This window comes from Bos grunniens, chromosome 9 (assembly GCF_055505025.1).
Source record: "Bos grunniens cultivar Pamir isolate PY7600 chromosome 9, Bosgru_T2T1.0, whole genome shotgun sequence".
Taxonomy (NCBI): domain Eukaryota; kingdom Metazoa; phylum Chordata; class Mammalia; order Artiodactyla; family Bovidae; genus Bos; species Bos grunniens.
The window spans coordinates 102,966,860-102,983,446 of NC_141173.1; the positions used below are offsets into that span (position 1 = coordinate 102,966,860).

General features: G+C 55.9%; 1 protein-coding gene across 21 annotated transcripts in view; it reads right to left on the reverse strand.

Moving 5' to 3' along the window:
* Window positions 1-835: 835 nt before the first annotated feature.
* The window catches only part of UNC93A (unc-93 homolog A), a 35,491-nt gene continuing 19,739 nt past the window's right edge, over window positions 836-16,587 (reverse strand). For 7 of the 21 annotated variants that reach the window (XM_086316705.1, XM_086316703.1, XM_086316702.1 and 4 more), the window contains 6 exons: window positions 16,235-16,295; window positions 14,204-14,329; window positions 12,089-12,303; window positions 8,079-8,214; window positions 6,937-7,068; window positions 836-1,582 (listed from right to left, as the gene is read on the reverse strand). In XM_086316705.1, the coding sequence (XP_086172831.1) occupies window positions 1,317-1,582; window positions 6,937-7,068; window positions 8,079-8,214; window positions 12,089-12,303; window positions 14,204-14,329; window positions 16,235-16,295 (936 nt within the window). In that variant the 3' untranslated portion in view covers window positions 836-1,316. Of the gene's footprint in view, window positions 1,583-6,936; window positions 7,069-8,078; window positions 8,215-10,202; window positions 11,339-11,790; window positions 11,968-12,088; window positions 12,304-14,203; window positions 14,330-16,234; window positions 16,465-16,587 lie in introns of those variants that run through there. The other 14 variants (XM_086316700.1, XM_086316695.1, XM_086316694.1 and 11 more) reach the window with 4 other exon arrangements.

Consider the following 16,587-nt stretch of genomic DNA (forward strand, 5'->3'; position numbering starts at 1 on the left):
GATGTTCCCGGCCGAGCCCCTCTGCCCACATTTGAACATTTCTGTGAGTCCGCTGGGTCTCTGCAAGCAGAGTGTCCCCCAGCTCCAGCACTCAGGCTCAGGAGGACCGAGCACCGCCAGCCACAGTACTGAGCAGGGGGCGCACACAAAAGCCAGCCTCAGGAAGTGTGCGTCCTGCTCACGCAGCACGAGCACAGCCCGGACAAGCCCGAGGGGTCTGTGTTGAGGGCAGGAGGGTGCTCAAGGTCGAGGAGGCCCGTAAGCAAAGCTCTAGAGGCCACAGTGCCCTTGAGAGGGGGCCGGGCAGCCCCCTGGAAGGTGGAAGGCCCTGGGCTGGGCTGCAGGACACAACTCGGAAACATGGCCTTGGGAGGATCACAGGGTCTGGCAGACAGGTTGGCTTCAGGGTTGGAGGAGGGCAGGCAGGTGCCCTGCCACGGGACGCGTGGAAAGAAGCTTGGAGAAGAGCAGGGACTGAGGCGGGGAGGAGGAGGCGAGGTGGGGTGAAAGGAAAAAAGAGGAGACATGGGGAGCCCTGCCCAAGAGGTTCTGTGGTGGGGTGTCTCAGAAAGACAGCTGGGCTCAGAGAAGGGCCGTGCCTGCATTACTGGGCATCAGACGAGGAGGAAGGAGCAGGATGATCGTACCTGCCGGAGAGGCGGGCAGAGGGCAGGAGGCGGGTGGGCCCGCGTCCGGGTTCATGTGTCATCAGCCCCACGTGTCAAGTCCCGCTGGAAGCAACTCGTGTCTCTCGTCGTCAGTGGCCTCCGACAAGCCAATGTGATGACGTTTGTGTGTGTGATCCAGGTGAGTGAGTAAAGTATGTGGACGAGAGTTAGGTCCATAATATGACTGCATTTATTTAGAAACTCATACCCAAGAGCTTCAGGACACAGAGAGCCTAGTGTGGCTTTGTCCCTCACTGACTCTAGGAGGCAGTCACTGACTTGCCTGGACGTCAGTGTGCCCGTCTGTAAAGTGCTGGCGTTGGGCTGCGTCTTTTCAGCAACCTTCTAGTTCTTAACCACCACCCCAAACAAGCCTAGGCTACTGACCCGTGACTCTAGGCATGTCCCTAGCGGTACCCTGAGCTTATTTCTTTTGTATCTGAATGAACTGATTCCTCCATGTACACTCTGCATCTCCACTGAAGAGATGGAGGACTGAAGAATCTGATAACATAGAGAAAACGTGACATAACAGTGAAACCTCGTTGAAGCGGTCGTAAAGAATCACCTGGAGGCTCCGCGGCGGCTCCGGGTAAGGCCCCCTGCTCTGGGTCCGCCCTGGGCCCACCCACCACGGGCTTTGTCGCTTCACAGTTTCGTCTGTGTCGCCCCCTCCTCGGCGGGCTTTGTCCGCCCTGCGGCCAGCGGCCCGTCCGCCTTCCTGGACTCCGTGTACTCGACGGCCCCGTAGGCGGCCATGGCGGCGCTCAGGACACCCAGGAGGACGTAGAGCTTGATGCTGACGCACAGGAACGTGCTGTATCCGAAGGCGATGACGAAGCCCAGGGCCTCCCAGAGGCGGTAGTTGGCGAAGGCGGCCTCCTTGTTCTTCTCAAACAGAACCCCGAAGAGAGCTGCGGGGAGAGGCGGAAACGTGGCTGTGAGACAGCAGACAGCCCTCCTGATTCCTGCAGAAAACGCTGCCGCTTCCCCGAGGCCCAGGTAACCACCCAGGACCTTCCTGTCTGGAAATCAGAAGGCTTTCACGTTGTGGACGATGACCAGTCCGGTGAGTGGGCCTCTTGCTGCGAAGGAAGCACCATCGCGTAGACGAGAAACAGAGCAGAGGAGAGTCACCGCCGGAGGGGCCGTGAGCCAGCCCCGTACCTCGCGGGTCAGGAAAGCAAGGCTGGGAGACGGGACCTGAGTAGATGAGGGCGAGGGGCCCCCTCTGCAGGGTCCACAGGTGGGCCGGCCGTGTGCTGTCCCCCTGGTCAACATGACAAGAAAGGCCCTGCACTCGGGTCTTCCTCCCCAAAACCATACCTCCAGCCCAGTTATGAGAAGACATCAGATGAACCTGAATTAAGGGACGGTCTACACAACCCCTGACCAGTATTCTCCAAAAGGGCCACAGTCATCAAAGCAGAGAGAAAGAGAAGCTGGCACAGACCAACAAGGCAGGCGTGGTGGCTGCATGTAACGTGGCCTCCTGCTTGGGGTCTCAGAGCTCACAGAGAAAGGGGGGGAAAGCTGGAAAAACGGAATAAAATCGGAAGTTCCGTTATTTCGCAATGTTAATTCCTTGGTTTTGACAAATGTACCACAGGTCTGTAAGATGTTAGAATTGAGGAAACAGAGTGGACAGTATGTGGGAATTCTGCACTCTACTGGCTACTTTTCCGTCGATCTTAAATTATTATAAAACAAAAAGAAGAAAAGCCTGCTCGCAGTCCGACCTGGCCATCACACCAGGTGAAAGGGACCGGATGCAAACCCCTGACCTCCGATGCCAGGATGAGGTCAAGTCTTTGGTTGGAAACGACAGGATGCATGAACTGGGCACATAAGAAAGGACAGATCTTCTGAATCTATCAGCCTGGAAGCAGCCCCTTTTGTGGCTGATGAGGCAAAAGAGTATTTCAAGGCCAGGCATTCCAAGTTGTCTCAGATTCAGGCACTGGCATGCAAGTGTTGCCATGGCAACAGGACTGTCAGGGTGGATAAACAGAGAGTAGCCAAGATGAATGGCTCCAGAGGCGAGAGGGCTCCCCGGAGCCCAGTGGGAACCCTGAGCAGGGAGAGGCAGGATTCTGCCCCAGGAAGGAAGGGCTGGGATGGTCCGCCCAGGTGTAGCAATCAGCTTTTCCATTGAGAAGTGGTGACTGCAAAGGAGGGTTACACTGTACTCAATTGTATTGTCTCATTAACTAGGAATGTACATAACTAGGAATGTACGTGACTCACGTCTTTTCTTAACAGGGAGACACATTCTGGGAGAATAGCATTAGAAATCCATCTTACTATTGAGACAGCAGAAGTGAGATTGCTGGTCTTGGTAGGTGGAAAAGCCACACAAAATGTGCAGTTTTTGAAAACACAGAGACAGTACAGATGGATCACACTGCAGGGAGGGGAGCCCGCAGGGAGCTCTGTTGTTAAAACAGCCCTCCTGGGCAAGACGGTTGTGAAAGTCACAAACCACAGATGGGAAGAACAGTTTCCCCCCAAGAACTGAGTGTTACTCAAAAAGACTTAATTTGAACAAAAAGACAGAGATAGTTCATTTTAAATTGATATTCTTATTCAAGAAGGACTTAACCCAAGTCATTCACTGGACTTCATGTAGCTGCTCAACTTGACAAGGGCTCAGCCTGATAGTCTCTCGTGTCCATGGAAAGGAAGGAAGAGTTGGGGCAGTTATTCCGATGTCTCAGGGACAGAAAAACCAAACAGGTTTACTGTGAGCCTTCCAAACACCTGGGAATTGTTGTATGCATACGGCTGTGCACCCCAGGCCCTGACCTGACTTCTAAGTGTTCAGTTCAGTTCAGTTCAGTCACTCAGTCCTGTCCGATTCCTTGCGACCCCATGGACCGCAGCATGCCAGGCCTCTCTGTCCATCACCAACTCCCAGAGTCCACCCAAACCTATGTCCATTGAGTCGGTGATGCCATCCAACCATCTCATCCTCTGTCGTCCCCTTCTCCTCCTGCCCTCGATCTTTCCCAGCATCAGGGTCTTTTCCAATGAGTCAACTCTTCGCATGAGGTGGCCAAAGTACTGGAGTTTCAGCTTTAGCATCATTCCTTCCAAAGAAATCCCAGGGCTGATCTCCTTCAGAATGGACTGGTTGGATCTCCTTGCAGTCCAAGGGACTCTCAAGAGTCTTCTCCAACACCACAGTTCAAAAGCATCAATTCCTCGTGTAAACACTTCAAAAAGTTCAGCTGAGCTCAGGGAAGTCAGTTAATGAGAGAGCAAGTCGGCAGAAGCACTGGGATATAAACAGCGGGGCCCCCTCGCCTGTCCATGGGGACGTGGAAGTGCTCTCTCCTGATGAGCCTAAGAGTCCTCCGGGGCTGTCGGGACCCCTCACAGACTTACAGTTCGGACTGCCAAGAAAAGCAAGCGTGGTTTCTGTTTGTCTCCTCTACCGACTCAGGCATTTCCTCTGTTGAGCAACAGACCCACCTGCGGCTAATCTGTCACCGCTTCCACCAGCTGCCCTTTGTCCAAACACAGCAGTCTGTGCTGAGCCAAGCAGACCTCTGTCATCTGGCTCAGAACTCCAGGAGCACGTCCTGCATTGTGGAGGCAGGAGAAAGGCTGTGAAAGCCAAACCCCTTGATTCCAACGGCCTTGGGTTTACTCGGGGATGTTTCCTCAGCTGTTTCACAGGCCAGCACCGACTCAGATGCTAAGGAGGGGCCGTCCCGGAATGCCGAGGCCACGTGTGTGACACCCCTGGGTGCAGGGACAGCAGCCAGGCCCCCGTCCCCGGAAATGGCTGCTGCTGGCTTGTTTGTGGCTGGGCCTGACCTACTTTCCAGTCCCAGGTGCTTCCCTGATGAGGGCTGGACAGTGGGTGGTGTTTCCAAGGGAAGAAGCTCCCTTCTGAGCCGGATCTGCCCCTGGGGCCCCGGCTTACCCCTCGGTGGCTTGTTGGCTGCAGAGATGGCTCACCTCCTGGGGCCTCGGCACTCCCGCCCCCCCAGCCAGGGCCATTGGTGGGTCCTGGGAGACCCTGCCCTCCTGAGCCCCTTGCTGCTCCAGCCCAGACCTCTTCAGGCGCTGCCCTTCTGCTGGGTGAGGTGCTGTGGGGGTGACGCCACCCGCCAGGCCGCATCGTGAGTGAATCCTCACGGGATCAACCCACCGGCCCGCAGTCAGTGCCCTCTGTCACGAAGCCAGGACTCTCAGGCCTGAACTCAACTCCTTTCCCCAGAGTGATAGTCTTCCTGTCCTTCATGCTGACTGCCTTCCCACACTTTCCAAAGAAAGGGGACCCCCCCTCCCGGCCTGGAGGCCCTCAGCCCCTGTCCCCACCTGCCCCCATTGGGCACTCCCCACCTCTCAGCTGCCCTCTGCCCCCTGCGCCCCTTCTCCTCTCCTCACAGCCCTTCACTTGGCATCGAAGATTAATAATCAGATTTTCTCTTGCTCCAAAATCTCTGTGGATGGTGACTGTAGCCATGAAATTAGAAGATGCTTGCTTCTTGGGAGAAAGGCTGTGACAAACCTAGATAGCACATTAAGAAGCAGAGACATCACTTTGCCCACAAAGGTCCGTCTCATCAAGGCTATGGTTTTTCCAGTGGTCATGTATGGATTTGAGAGTTGGACCTAAAGAAAGCTGAGCGCCGAAGAATTGATGCTTTTGAACTGTGATGTTGGAGAAGACTCTTGAGAGTCCCTTGGACTGTGAGGAGATCAAACCAGTCAATCCTAAAGGAAATCAGTCCTGAATATTCATTGGAAGGACTGATGATAAAGCTGAAGCTCCAATAGTTTGGCCACCTGATGGGAAGAGCTGACTCATTGGAAAAGACCCTGATGCTGGGAAAGATTGGCAGTGGCAGGAAAAGGGGATGACAGAGGATGAGATGGTTGGATGGCATCACTGATTCAGTGGATATGAACTTGGGCAAACTTTGGGAGACGATGAGGGACAGGGAGGCCTGGTGTGCTGCAGTTCATGGGATTGCAAAGAGTTGAACGTGATTGAGCGACTGAACAATAACAGCAACAACAACATTACTGCTACACAAGCCCAGGGCAATCCCTCTCAGGGCTGTGTCCCCCTGATTGGGGTCCTCTGTCCTATTCAAGCCCAAGCCAAGCCTTTCAGTGGACACCTCCAACCCTGCTGTCTGGGGGCTTGCCAGCCGCCTGCAGCCCGGGAGTCCCGATGTCCAGCCCGGCCCCGGGACCGCCAGGTCCTGGCCTGTCCTGGCTTCCTTTCCTCCCTGTGTCCAGCAGCTCAGCCGCTCAGCCCCTTCTCACCACGGCCCTCTGCGCGGCACACCCCTGCACATCCCCACATCCCCCTGTGTTGCGGCAGCAACTCGCCCTACCCCCGTCCCCAGCTGTAAACCCCTGCTGCTGCTTCCGCGGGTGCTGGGTGAACCCGGCCTCTTCACCAGGCAGGTCGGCCCCAGATCGGGCCAGCCACCGCCCACACCTTCAGCACTGCAGCCAGCCTGGCCTCACAGTTCCCCCTAAATACAGAGGCTGAAACCCCAGGTGATGGTGTTGGGAGGTGGTCTCTGGAAGCGATGAGGTGGTGGGGGGAGCTCTCGGGGTTAGAGTGCCCTTGTGAAGGGGACCCCCAATTGCCCCCTCGCCCCTGTGTCCACCGAGGACTCAGTGAGATGTTTATCAGCCAGGAGGCAGGTCCTTCAGACCCCAAATCCGTGGTGCCTTCATCCTGGACACCCAGCCCCAGAACCCTGAGCAGTACATGTCTTGTTTACAAGCCCCACCCCCCTCTGCGGGATGTTGTTAGAGACGGCTCCCTTCCGGCCTGCTCCAGGCTCCCCGCTGCAGAGGACAATCAGACAGGATGGGATTTGGGGGTGACCCCCAAGATGAAGTGAAACTGACCCCTCCCACCCCCAACTCAGTTCTCCCCGTCCACTGAGGGATGTTGTCATGGTAACCTGTAAGCTTTGGCTCCTCCCCACACCTCCACTGAGAGCAGACAGAAGCCCTTCTGCCCAGACAGACGGGCAGGACATCGCTCTGCCCAGAGGAGCTCGTCCAGGGGGTGCCACGCTGGGACAGTCATGTTAGCAAGGACAGCTGCGCACTCCATTGCCTTTTCTCCCGGGCATCGTGGATCCAATTCCACAGGAGGAAGTGGGGCCCGCCCTCCGGCCCCTGCTCCTTGACGCGTGTCTCCCCATCTCCCTTAGCGGCCCTGAGCCCTGCACAGCCGGCCAAGCTGGGGTCCCCTGAGCAGGCCGGCTGTGCGCCAGGCACTCACCATTGTTCTGTGTCTGCCAGACCGCATCGGCCATGCCCCAGAGGCTGGGGAACACGAAGAACACGGGCAGCTGGCTGGGGTGCGGCTTCCACAGCAGAAGGGCGATGATGCAGGCCAGCTGGGTCACGGCCCCTGGGGGTGGGGGCAGGGGACAGGGGGCTCCTCTGAGACCCTCGGAGCCGCGGGCCGAGCCTCCGAGCCCCTGCTCCCTAGACCACTGCCGCCCGCCTTCTCCGGTGCCTTTGACCTGACCCGTGCCGGCTGCCGGGGGCACCCCTGGCAGGTATGGGACTCTGTCCGCCTCTGGCCTCCACAGGGGCAACGGCGGGGGAGCCTTGGGGTGACGCACCTCTGCGTCTTAGAGCAAAGTGTCATCTTGCTAGGCAGAGGAGGGCCCAGCTTGTGGGGGCTCAGGGTGGGAGACACTGGGCTTCTTCATTAGTGGGGATCCCTGCTTCTCTCACTGAGTGGGGGGCATGGGGAGGGGAGGGGAGGAGGGTGCCCCAGCCTGGGAGCGGCCTTCCAAGCAGGACGGGGAGCAGGGGCTGGGGGCAGGGCCTCCTCGCTCCTCCCGGCTTTGTCCTCACGGCCCGAGGTCTCGGCTTCGTGAGTCTGCAGGCCCTGTGATGCCCCCCGACCTGGGGGACAGAGCAGCCTGTGACCCTCCGGGGCGGCCGAGGAGCATGTGGAGCAGGTGCCTCCGGGGTTTCCTGGGGCTGCGTGACCCTGGGCGAGTTACTAGGCGTCTCTGTTCCTCAGTAAGAAGCGAATGACTCGGGCCTCGGCTGGCACTATGTCATGGCTTCCTCTCCCTCTCCCTGCGTCACCGCAGACCCTCGGGACTGTCACCATCAGCTAGCTCTTTCCTTGAACACCCTCATTTCTCACCTTGTCTCTGCTGCTTCTTGGTCCCCCAGGGGAAGCAGAAGGGGGTGTGTGTTTAGACAACCAGCTTCATCCGGCACCTGAACCAATATCTCCTCCTTCTGGGAGGCCCCCTGCCTCCCGCCTGACCTCCATCTCCCCAGTTGGTGTGCCTCCAGTGACCCCCCTCCTCACCCCAACCCTGGCCCTCTTCACACAGGCTGCGACCGCCCAGAGTGCAGCGGACCCTCCCCAGGCGGCGCCCAGCACCCGCCTACCCAGCGCGAAGAGCACGGTCCTGCCGGTGTGCCGGGCCAGCCTCCCGAAGAGCACGGAGCACAGGGCGTCGACGGCCCCGAAGCAGATCATCACATAGCCCACGAACTGGATCCCCAGAGCACAGGTGGTGTAGGACTGTGGGAGAGGACAGACGGTCACCCGTGCCAGCCTCGCCCCCCTTGGGGCCGGCGCGGAAGCCGCAGCGCTCTGGGGGCTCAGCCTCGCCCCACTCGGGGCCGGCGTGGAAGCCGCAGTGCTCTGGGGGCTCATCCGAGTCAGGGAGTCCAGGCTGTGCTATAACGCCGTCTGCAGTGTGACAGCTGGCCTGCTGAGCTGGCGGGCCTTCCGTCCCCAGGGCGACGGGCCTTCCGTCCCCAGGGCGAGGACAGTGCTGGCGCAGCTTTTGAGCGAGAGCTAACGGGACGGTCTGGACAGACCTCCTCCCCGTGTCCCTGCACCGCAGGCATGGTGCACTCCCCTTCCGAGTCTGAAGTCTTCTCCTGGGATGGGCCGTGCCCCTCCTGCCTGTGGGCGGCTGGCTGAGGACAGACCTGGGGGTGAGCAGGGGGCTCGGGGGGCTTTAGGGCCTTCAAGCTGCTCTGAATGGTACCGTCATGATGCATTCATGTCATCATGCCTGCGTCCAAACCCCGAGAACACCCACACCAAGAGCGAGCCCCCAGGCAGACGCTGGACGCGGGGTGACGAGAACGTGCCCCTGTGGGTGCGCCAGTTGTGACAATGGACAGATGGACTGTAGACAGTGGGGGGGGGGCCGTGGCCAGGTGGGGTCGGGGGGGCGGGTACAGGAAATCCCTGTAATTTCTGCTCAGTTTTGCCGTGAACCTAAAACTACTCTAAAAAATAAGGTCTTAATGAAAAAGAAGATGGAAGGAGCAGGAAAGGAATCTCCGTAGAGATGAGAAGAACAGAGAGACTTCCTGCCCCAGGCCCCGGAGGTGGGGGGCGGAGGGGCCCAGGGGGACCAGGGCTCAAGGGCTGCAGCTCTCACATCGTCCCCGTCCCCGCAGAATTAGGACAGACGCATCAGGAGGCCCCGGCTCCCGGATGGTGCGGGTCCCCGCACAATCAGGACAGACGCATCAGGAGGCCCCCAGCTCCCGGATGGTGCGGATCCCCGCACAATCAGGACAGACGCATCAGGAGGCCCCGGCTCCCGGATGGTGCGGGTCCCTGCACAATCAGGACAGACGCATCAGGAGGCCCCGGCTCCCGGATGGTGCGGGTCCCCGCACAATCAGGACAGACGCATCAGGAGGCCCCCGGCTCCCGGATGGTGCGGGTCCCCGCACAATCAGGGCAGATGCATCAGGAGGCCCCCGGCTCCCGGATGGTGCGGGTCCCCGCACAATCAGGACAGACGCATCAGGAGGCCCCTGGCTCCCGGATGGTGCGGGCCGCGCCTAAGCTCATGGGCGGTGGTCTGTGACAAGTCTGAGGGGAGTGGCTGCATCCAGACCCAGGGACTCTGCTACATCCCGCTTGTTGGAAACTCCAGGTCTCCAACGGGACAGTCTTCAGAGCGGAGGCCACAGGCAGCCCCGGGTGCCCGAACTTGCAGGGCTGTACACCAAGGGGAGTTTGCGGTTTATATGGAACTCAAATCCGTACCCTGCCTTTTCTCCTGCCAGTTTGGCAGCCCGTCCTGGGAAGGAGCCGTAGCGGGGCTGGAGTGGGAGTTCCCGGGGAAGAGTGGGGGTCCTAGGGGGCCTCTCGAGACAGGCTGGGGGGCCCAGCCTTGGCCCTGGCTGTCTCCCTCCAATGCCCAGCTCCTCTCCCACACTTTCTGGGCAAAAACCTTCTCCCTACCATCCTTGTCTGTGACATCCCTTCTACAGCATCCCACCAGGGTCTCCAGGACAGCACCTGGGCAGGGGCTCCAGAGACAGGGGCTCGGGGAGAGACCCTCGATAAAGGTGGCCAGCCAGACAAGGGGCTCCGCTCCAGCCACGCCTAAAGAAGGACCCCCTCTAGGAACAAAGTGGGCAGACAGTGCAGGGGTCAGGTGGGCATCCAGGTAAAGGTCATCTGAGTAGCCAGGGCAACCATGCTGAGCCACCTCCGTTTCTAGATTGTAACTCAATATTCGAAAACTAGATAAGGACCCAAATAGACTTTTCTCCAGAGAGGACATACAGAGGAGCAAGAGGCACGTGAAAAGATGCTCAACATCGCTAATTACTCAGTTCAGTTCAGTTCAGTAGCTCAGTCGTGTCTGACTCTTTGCGACCCACATGAATCACAGCACTTCAGGCCTCCCTGTCCATCACCATCTCCCGGAGTTCACTCAGACTCACATCCATCGAGTCAGTGATGCCATCCACCCATCTCATCCTCTGTCGTCCCCTTCTCCTCTTGCCCTCAATCCCTCCCAGCTTCAGAGTCTTTTCCAATGAGTCAACTCTTTGCATGAGGTGGCCAAAGTACTGGAGTTTCAGCTTTAGCCTCATTCCTACCAAAGAAATCCCAGGGCTGATCTTCAGAATGGACTGGTTGGATCTCCTTGCAGTCCAAGGGACTCTCAAGAGTCTTCTCCAACATCACAGTTCAAAAGCATCAATTCTTCAGCACTCAGCTTTCTTCACAGTCCAACTCTCACACCCATACATGACCACTGGAAAAACCACAGCCTTGACTAGACAGACCTTTGTTGGCAAAGTAATGTCTCTGCTTTTGAATATGCTATCTAGGTTGGTCATAACTTTCCTTCCAAGGAGTAAGTGTCTTAATTTCATGGCTGCAATCACCATGTGCAGTGATTTTGGAGCCCAAAAAAATAAAGCCACTGTTTCCACTCTTTCCCCATCTATTTGCCATGAAGTGATGGGACCGGATGCCATGATCTTCGTTTTCTGAATGTTGAGCTTTAAGCCAAGTTTTTCACTCTCCTCTTTCACTTTCATCAAGAGGCTTTTGAGTTCCTCTTCACTTTCTGCCATAAGGGTGGTGTCATCTGCATATCTGAGGTTATTGCTATTTCTCCCGGCAATCTTGATTCCAGCTTGTGCTTCTTCCAGCCCAGCATTTCTCATGATGCATAGAAGTTAAATAAGCAGGGTGACAATATACCCTTGATGTACTCCTTCTCCTATTTGGAACCAGTCTGTTGTTCCATGTCCAGTTCTAACTGTTGCTTCCTGACCTGCATACAAATTTCTCAAGAGGCAGGTCAGGTGGTCTGGTATTCCCATCTCTTTCAGAATCTTCCACAGTGTATTGTGATCCACACAGTCAAAGGCTTTGGCATCGTCAATAAAGCAGAAATAGATGGAATATTACTCAACCGTAAAAAGGATGAAATAACGTCATTGGTAGCAACATGGATGCGACTAGACATTATAATACTATGTGAAGTTGGCCAGAGAAAGACAAGTATCACATGATAAATGATACACATGAACTCTTTCACAAAACAAAAACAGACTCAGAGACTCAGAGAACGAACTTCTGGTAACCAGCAGGGGAAGAATGGGGAGAAGGGACAGTTAGGGAGTCTGGGGTGGACATGTGCACACCGCTACATTTAAAGTGGATAACCAACAAGGACCTCCTGCACAGCACAGGGACCTCTGCTCAAGATTCTGCAATAACCTAAATGGGAGAAGCGTTTGAGAAAGAATGTACACATATAGATGTATAACTGAACCCCTCCGCTCTACACCCGAGAGTAACACAGCACTGTAAATCAACTAGACCTTAGAATAAAAAATTTTTAAAAGCTAGGTAGTAAGGAATTTCAGTGTTTTCTCTATTTTCCACTCCAAGACAAGGACACAGGGCGAGATGCAGGTAAATAAGGGTCACTGCGACGACTGCCGAGCGGCTTTGGTCCTTTACCTGGAGACACGTCTCAAGCGAGAGGCGTCCCTGGGAAGGTCCCAGGCCAGGTGAGCTCACATCCAGCCCCACGGGCAGCTCCCCCGAGGCCGGAAGGGCAGCGTGCAGCCCGGGGAGCCCCGAGCCGCCCGCCAGCCAGCCCCTCTCTTACCCGCGTGTAGTCGCCCGACAGGAAGGCTTGCTCGAACCCACTGAGCATCGGCAGCAGGATCAGGAGACGCAGGCGCTTGTCTCTGAGCAGCTTAAACGTCGACAGCAAAGTGGACCAGAAAGGGGGCGCCTGCTTCTCGCCCTCACCTTCCGGCTGAGCATCTCTTACGGGTTCCAGAAACACGGCCATGAGCAGGACCGCCAAGAAACCGCACCCTGAAAGGACAGGGAGGGGACAGGCTGCCGTGCGGGGCTCCAGGGGCCCCGCACACGCACGCAGGCTCCCCACCTTGCCGTCTGGCCTCCAGCCCTGCTGGCTCCCTCTGGGGCTTCTCTGCCTTCAGCGCCCACTCATCTCTCCTTCTCTGCCTGGTAAACTCCTACTCATCCTTCAGTACCCGGCTTGGATACCATCTCCCCATCAGAGCTGCCCTAGAACCCAATTTCCCAAGAAGATGTAACTACTCCTCAACTGAGAGCTTTGTTCAAAACTCTCATCCTGTTCAACTAATTTCAATTAGTTGAATGCACATCTGGCCTCTAAGGTCACCAACAGTCAGGACCTCATCTGCCTGGTTTCTGGGCCCCACCTCTAGTCCTCATTCTGGTTTGTCAATGTAAAGGGTCCCCTTGGTGCCTCTGATGTGGAAGTGACTGTGAAAGAGACCGGAGTATTGGTGGCAGCTGACTTCACCGTGGAGACAAGCTGACCGTGCACGTGGCCTCTTGGCCTTTGATTCCCAGTGGCATCTGCACTCAGTCCCATCAAATCTGACTCTTATCAGACTCATGGTCATTAAGAAGGACACAATCCAAGACCTTCACAGATTCCAAAATTCAAGAATGATAAAAAATATCCTTAAATTTTCTTCAAATGGACACCAAAAAAACCCCAAAACACCTGATCTAAAGGTACGCTCAAAGTAGTGGAGTCCTTTAGAAATTTTTCATTCAAATAAGTGTCTAAGGATAAGAGATCAAACCAGTCAATCCTAAAGGAAGTCAACCCTGAATATTCATTGTAAGGATTGATGCTGAAGCTGAAACTACAATACTTTGATCACCTGATGCGAAGAGCTGACTCGTTGGAAAAGACCCTGATGCTGGGAAAGATTGAAGGCAAAAGGAGAAGGGGACAACAGAGGATGAGATGGTTGGGTGGCATCACCGACTCAATGAACATGAGTTTGAGCAAGCTCCAGAAGATGAAGAAGGACAGGGAAGCCTGGCGTGCTGCAGTCTGTGGGGTCGCAAAGAGTCAGACACGACTAATTGTCTGAACAGCAAGGATAAGAGCCATCATAGGAACTCACTCCCCTTGGGTAGCCATCTCTTCACAAATTTCCAGTGTCCAACACCTTCTGCTGCCCTGTGACCAGCAGTGGGAGCCACAAGGCTTCACAGATACCCAAGGGTGGGCACTGGGAGATGCCCGCCCAACCCCAGCCTCTCAGAAGAAGTCATTTAAGTATATGCTTCAGAAAAAGGTGATAAGCCCAAGATTTGGGACTTCCAAATCCAACCAGATGTAGTTGAAGTATGAAGTGTGACATTCACTCAGTCATGTCTGACTGTGACCCCATGGACTGTACCCACCAGGCTCCTCTGTCCATGGGATTCTCCAGGCAAGAACACCGGAGTAGGTTGCCATGCCTTCCTCCAGGGGATCTTCTTGGCCCAGGGATTGAACCTGGGTCTCCCGCATTACAGGCAGATTCATTGCCATCTGAGCCTCCAAGGAAGCCCTACAAGTAGCTGATTCACCAAGGCCGTGGGCCATCTCGGTGCCACCTGACAGGGCGGCCACAGCCCCGAGTGGCCACTGAGCACTTGGAATGTGGCTGCTGTGTGACCTCGGAAGAGTCATCTTACTTTCGTTAATTAGAATTTCAGTAAGCACGCGTGATGACCGTGGGCCTGGACGGTGCAGACGTGGGGCTGGTTCCATCATCAAGCGAGACCTCCGACAGCAGAGGCTGCTGCCCTGGGTTTCATGTGGGAAGGCCCCGGGCACCACCCAGCTGAGCGCATTCTGAGGGGCGTGTGCAGATAAGCTCAGCTCATCGGAGCCCTGGGAAGGTCTTGCTTTGCCCGGGTTCCTGGGGCCAGCACGTACCCGTGTAGATGCCCAGGAGCGTGTAGATGAGGTCCTGGGAGGGCCGCTTCGTGCTGTTGGTGGACACTGTGGCCATCAGGCAGTCGCTGGCCCCGCAGGCCTGCAGCTGCTCCTCCGGGATGGTCCCTGTGGAAGCAGAGAGGCCAACTGAGGACACGGGGAACTCACGACAGGAGACGGGACACGCGGAAGGAGGCGCCGGGGAGAGTGTGGCCACGCGGAGCGTAAGACCCACCACAGGTCAGAGCCAACCACGGGGGTTGTTCCATCCAGTGTCAGACACTTAAATACTGGCTACTGGTTATACTGCGTTGCTAACTTCATTAAAAGTTTTCCACTTTTCAGAATTATAAATAGGGTATGTTAGACTGGGTGTCAGGCCCACTGGGTTCTCAGACTCATCTGTAAAGAGACCCGTCACTGTGGGCAGGTTCATTCGTGTTTTCTCTGAATGTTGTTTTCTTAGCTGTAAAAAGAATGACATGTGAGCGATCAGTGACTCAGTAGACCTACATCAAATCTCTGAAGAAAGGGGACACATGTCACAGACAAGCGTCCTCGGGGTCTCATCGTTCCCGTAATACTGATCTCAGCGCACGAGATGCCGCAGCATCCCTGTGGCTCCGGAGGTGTGTAGCCGGGGACAAGGTGGCAGCCTGGAGGCTGGAGGCACAGGGAGGTGGAGAAGCCTAGCAAGGCTCCCAGCGGGCCTTCCAGCCCTCAAATTCTGTGTCCAGTGACCAGTGAGAGATTAAGCTTACTTGTCTGCATATCTTTAAAAGTGAACCTGTTTACGCCCCACACCAGTCATGTCAGAGCCTGAACATGGTTCCGTTGGTCAATTGCTGCTGGTTCTGGCAATTCTGAGTAATGATTGGTGTCTATCAACCCTGTGATTTCCCTCTGCGGATGTACTCAGCAAGGATGACATCATGTGAGCAAAAAGGGAGGAAAGATTCTTATTTCCGAAAGCTGGGACTTGAGTGGATGAGCAGTACAGAGGATCAAGGCAGAGAGACAGATTCCTGATAACAGGAGAGTTAGCACTTCTTCCCCTCTAATAAAGCTTCCTGTGAGAACTGAAGACATGCATTTCCTCTGCCCTTGGTTGAAGTCTTCAGACAGCAAAGTGTGCAGGTGTAAAACAGACGCACAGTCTGTAACTCTGTCTGGGTGAGGCCGGGCAGAGAGAAAAGTTAAGACCCTGGTCACCAAGTGTTCAAATCTGCTGGGGACAGTGGCCTTTTGTGTAATATTGAAAACGCTGGTGAATGAATCGATTCAGCGAGAAAATAAATTCACGGAAACCATTCTTAGTCTAGAGGATAGCAAGGACTCCATGGATGTGTATGGATGTGAGAGTTGGACCATAAAGAAAGCTGAGCACCAAGGAATTGATGCTTTTAAACTGTGGTGTTGGAAAAGACTCTTGAGAGTCCCTTGGACTGCAAGGAGATCCAACCAGTCCATCCTAAAGGAAATCAGTCTTGAATATTCATTGGAAGGACTGATGCTGAAGCTGAAACTCCAATACTTTGGCCACCTGATGTGAAGAACTGATTCACTTGAAAAGATCCTGATGCTGGGAAAGATTGAAGGCGGGAGGAGAAGGGGACGACAGAGGATGAGATGGTTGGATGGCATCACCAACTGAATGGACATGAGTTTGAGTACACTCTGGGAGTTGGTGATGGACAGCGAGGACTGGCATGCTGCAGTCCATGGGGTTGCAAAGAGTCGGACACGACTGAGCCACTGAACTGAACCGAACTGGACTGAAGGACTCCATGAATTTGCATTCCACAGGTAGTGACCCTCAGTTTGCCCAGGGCACCCCTCCCTAAGGAGTGGCGGCCAAGGCACCCGGGGACCAGATGGGCCCTCAGAGCCACCCAGACTGTCCAGGGAGGAGCCAGGGTCCAGACAGTCTGAGAACCAGGTCTTGGGGCCCCACGTGACAACTGCTCATGTCCTGAATGAGGACATGAGGGGAGGGACCAGGGACCCTGGGTGGTCCCCACTTCCTATTACCTTGAGTGGGCATCTGGCCGAACACGAGAGACGAGATCAGGTTGCCCCACACGCCAGACGACTGGAATATGAGAAAGAAGATGCCGAAGTACTGGCTGACCACGTCTTTGCCGACTTGTCCCGTCTTCTGCGCCTGCATGTTCCCCACGATGGTGAGGTAGGTGCCCTGTGCCGACCACAGGGCGGCGGCTCCGAGCCCCACCAGGATGGAGGCGGGGATCAAAGTGTACCTGAGAGACGAAAGTGGACCTGGGCTGCCTTGGCCCTTTCCTCCCTCCCTCTGTCCGAGGAGGAGGAAGCTCCTGGCCCGGCCCAGGGAAGTGTCACTGTGTTGTTGGGTTGGTCAGCTTGAC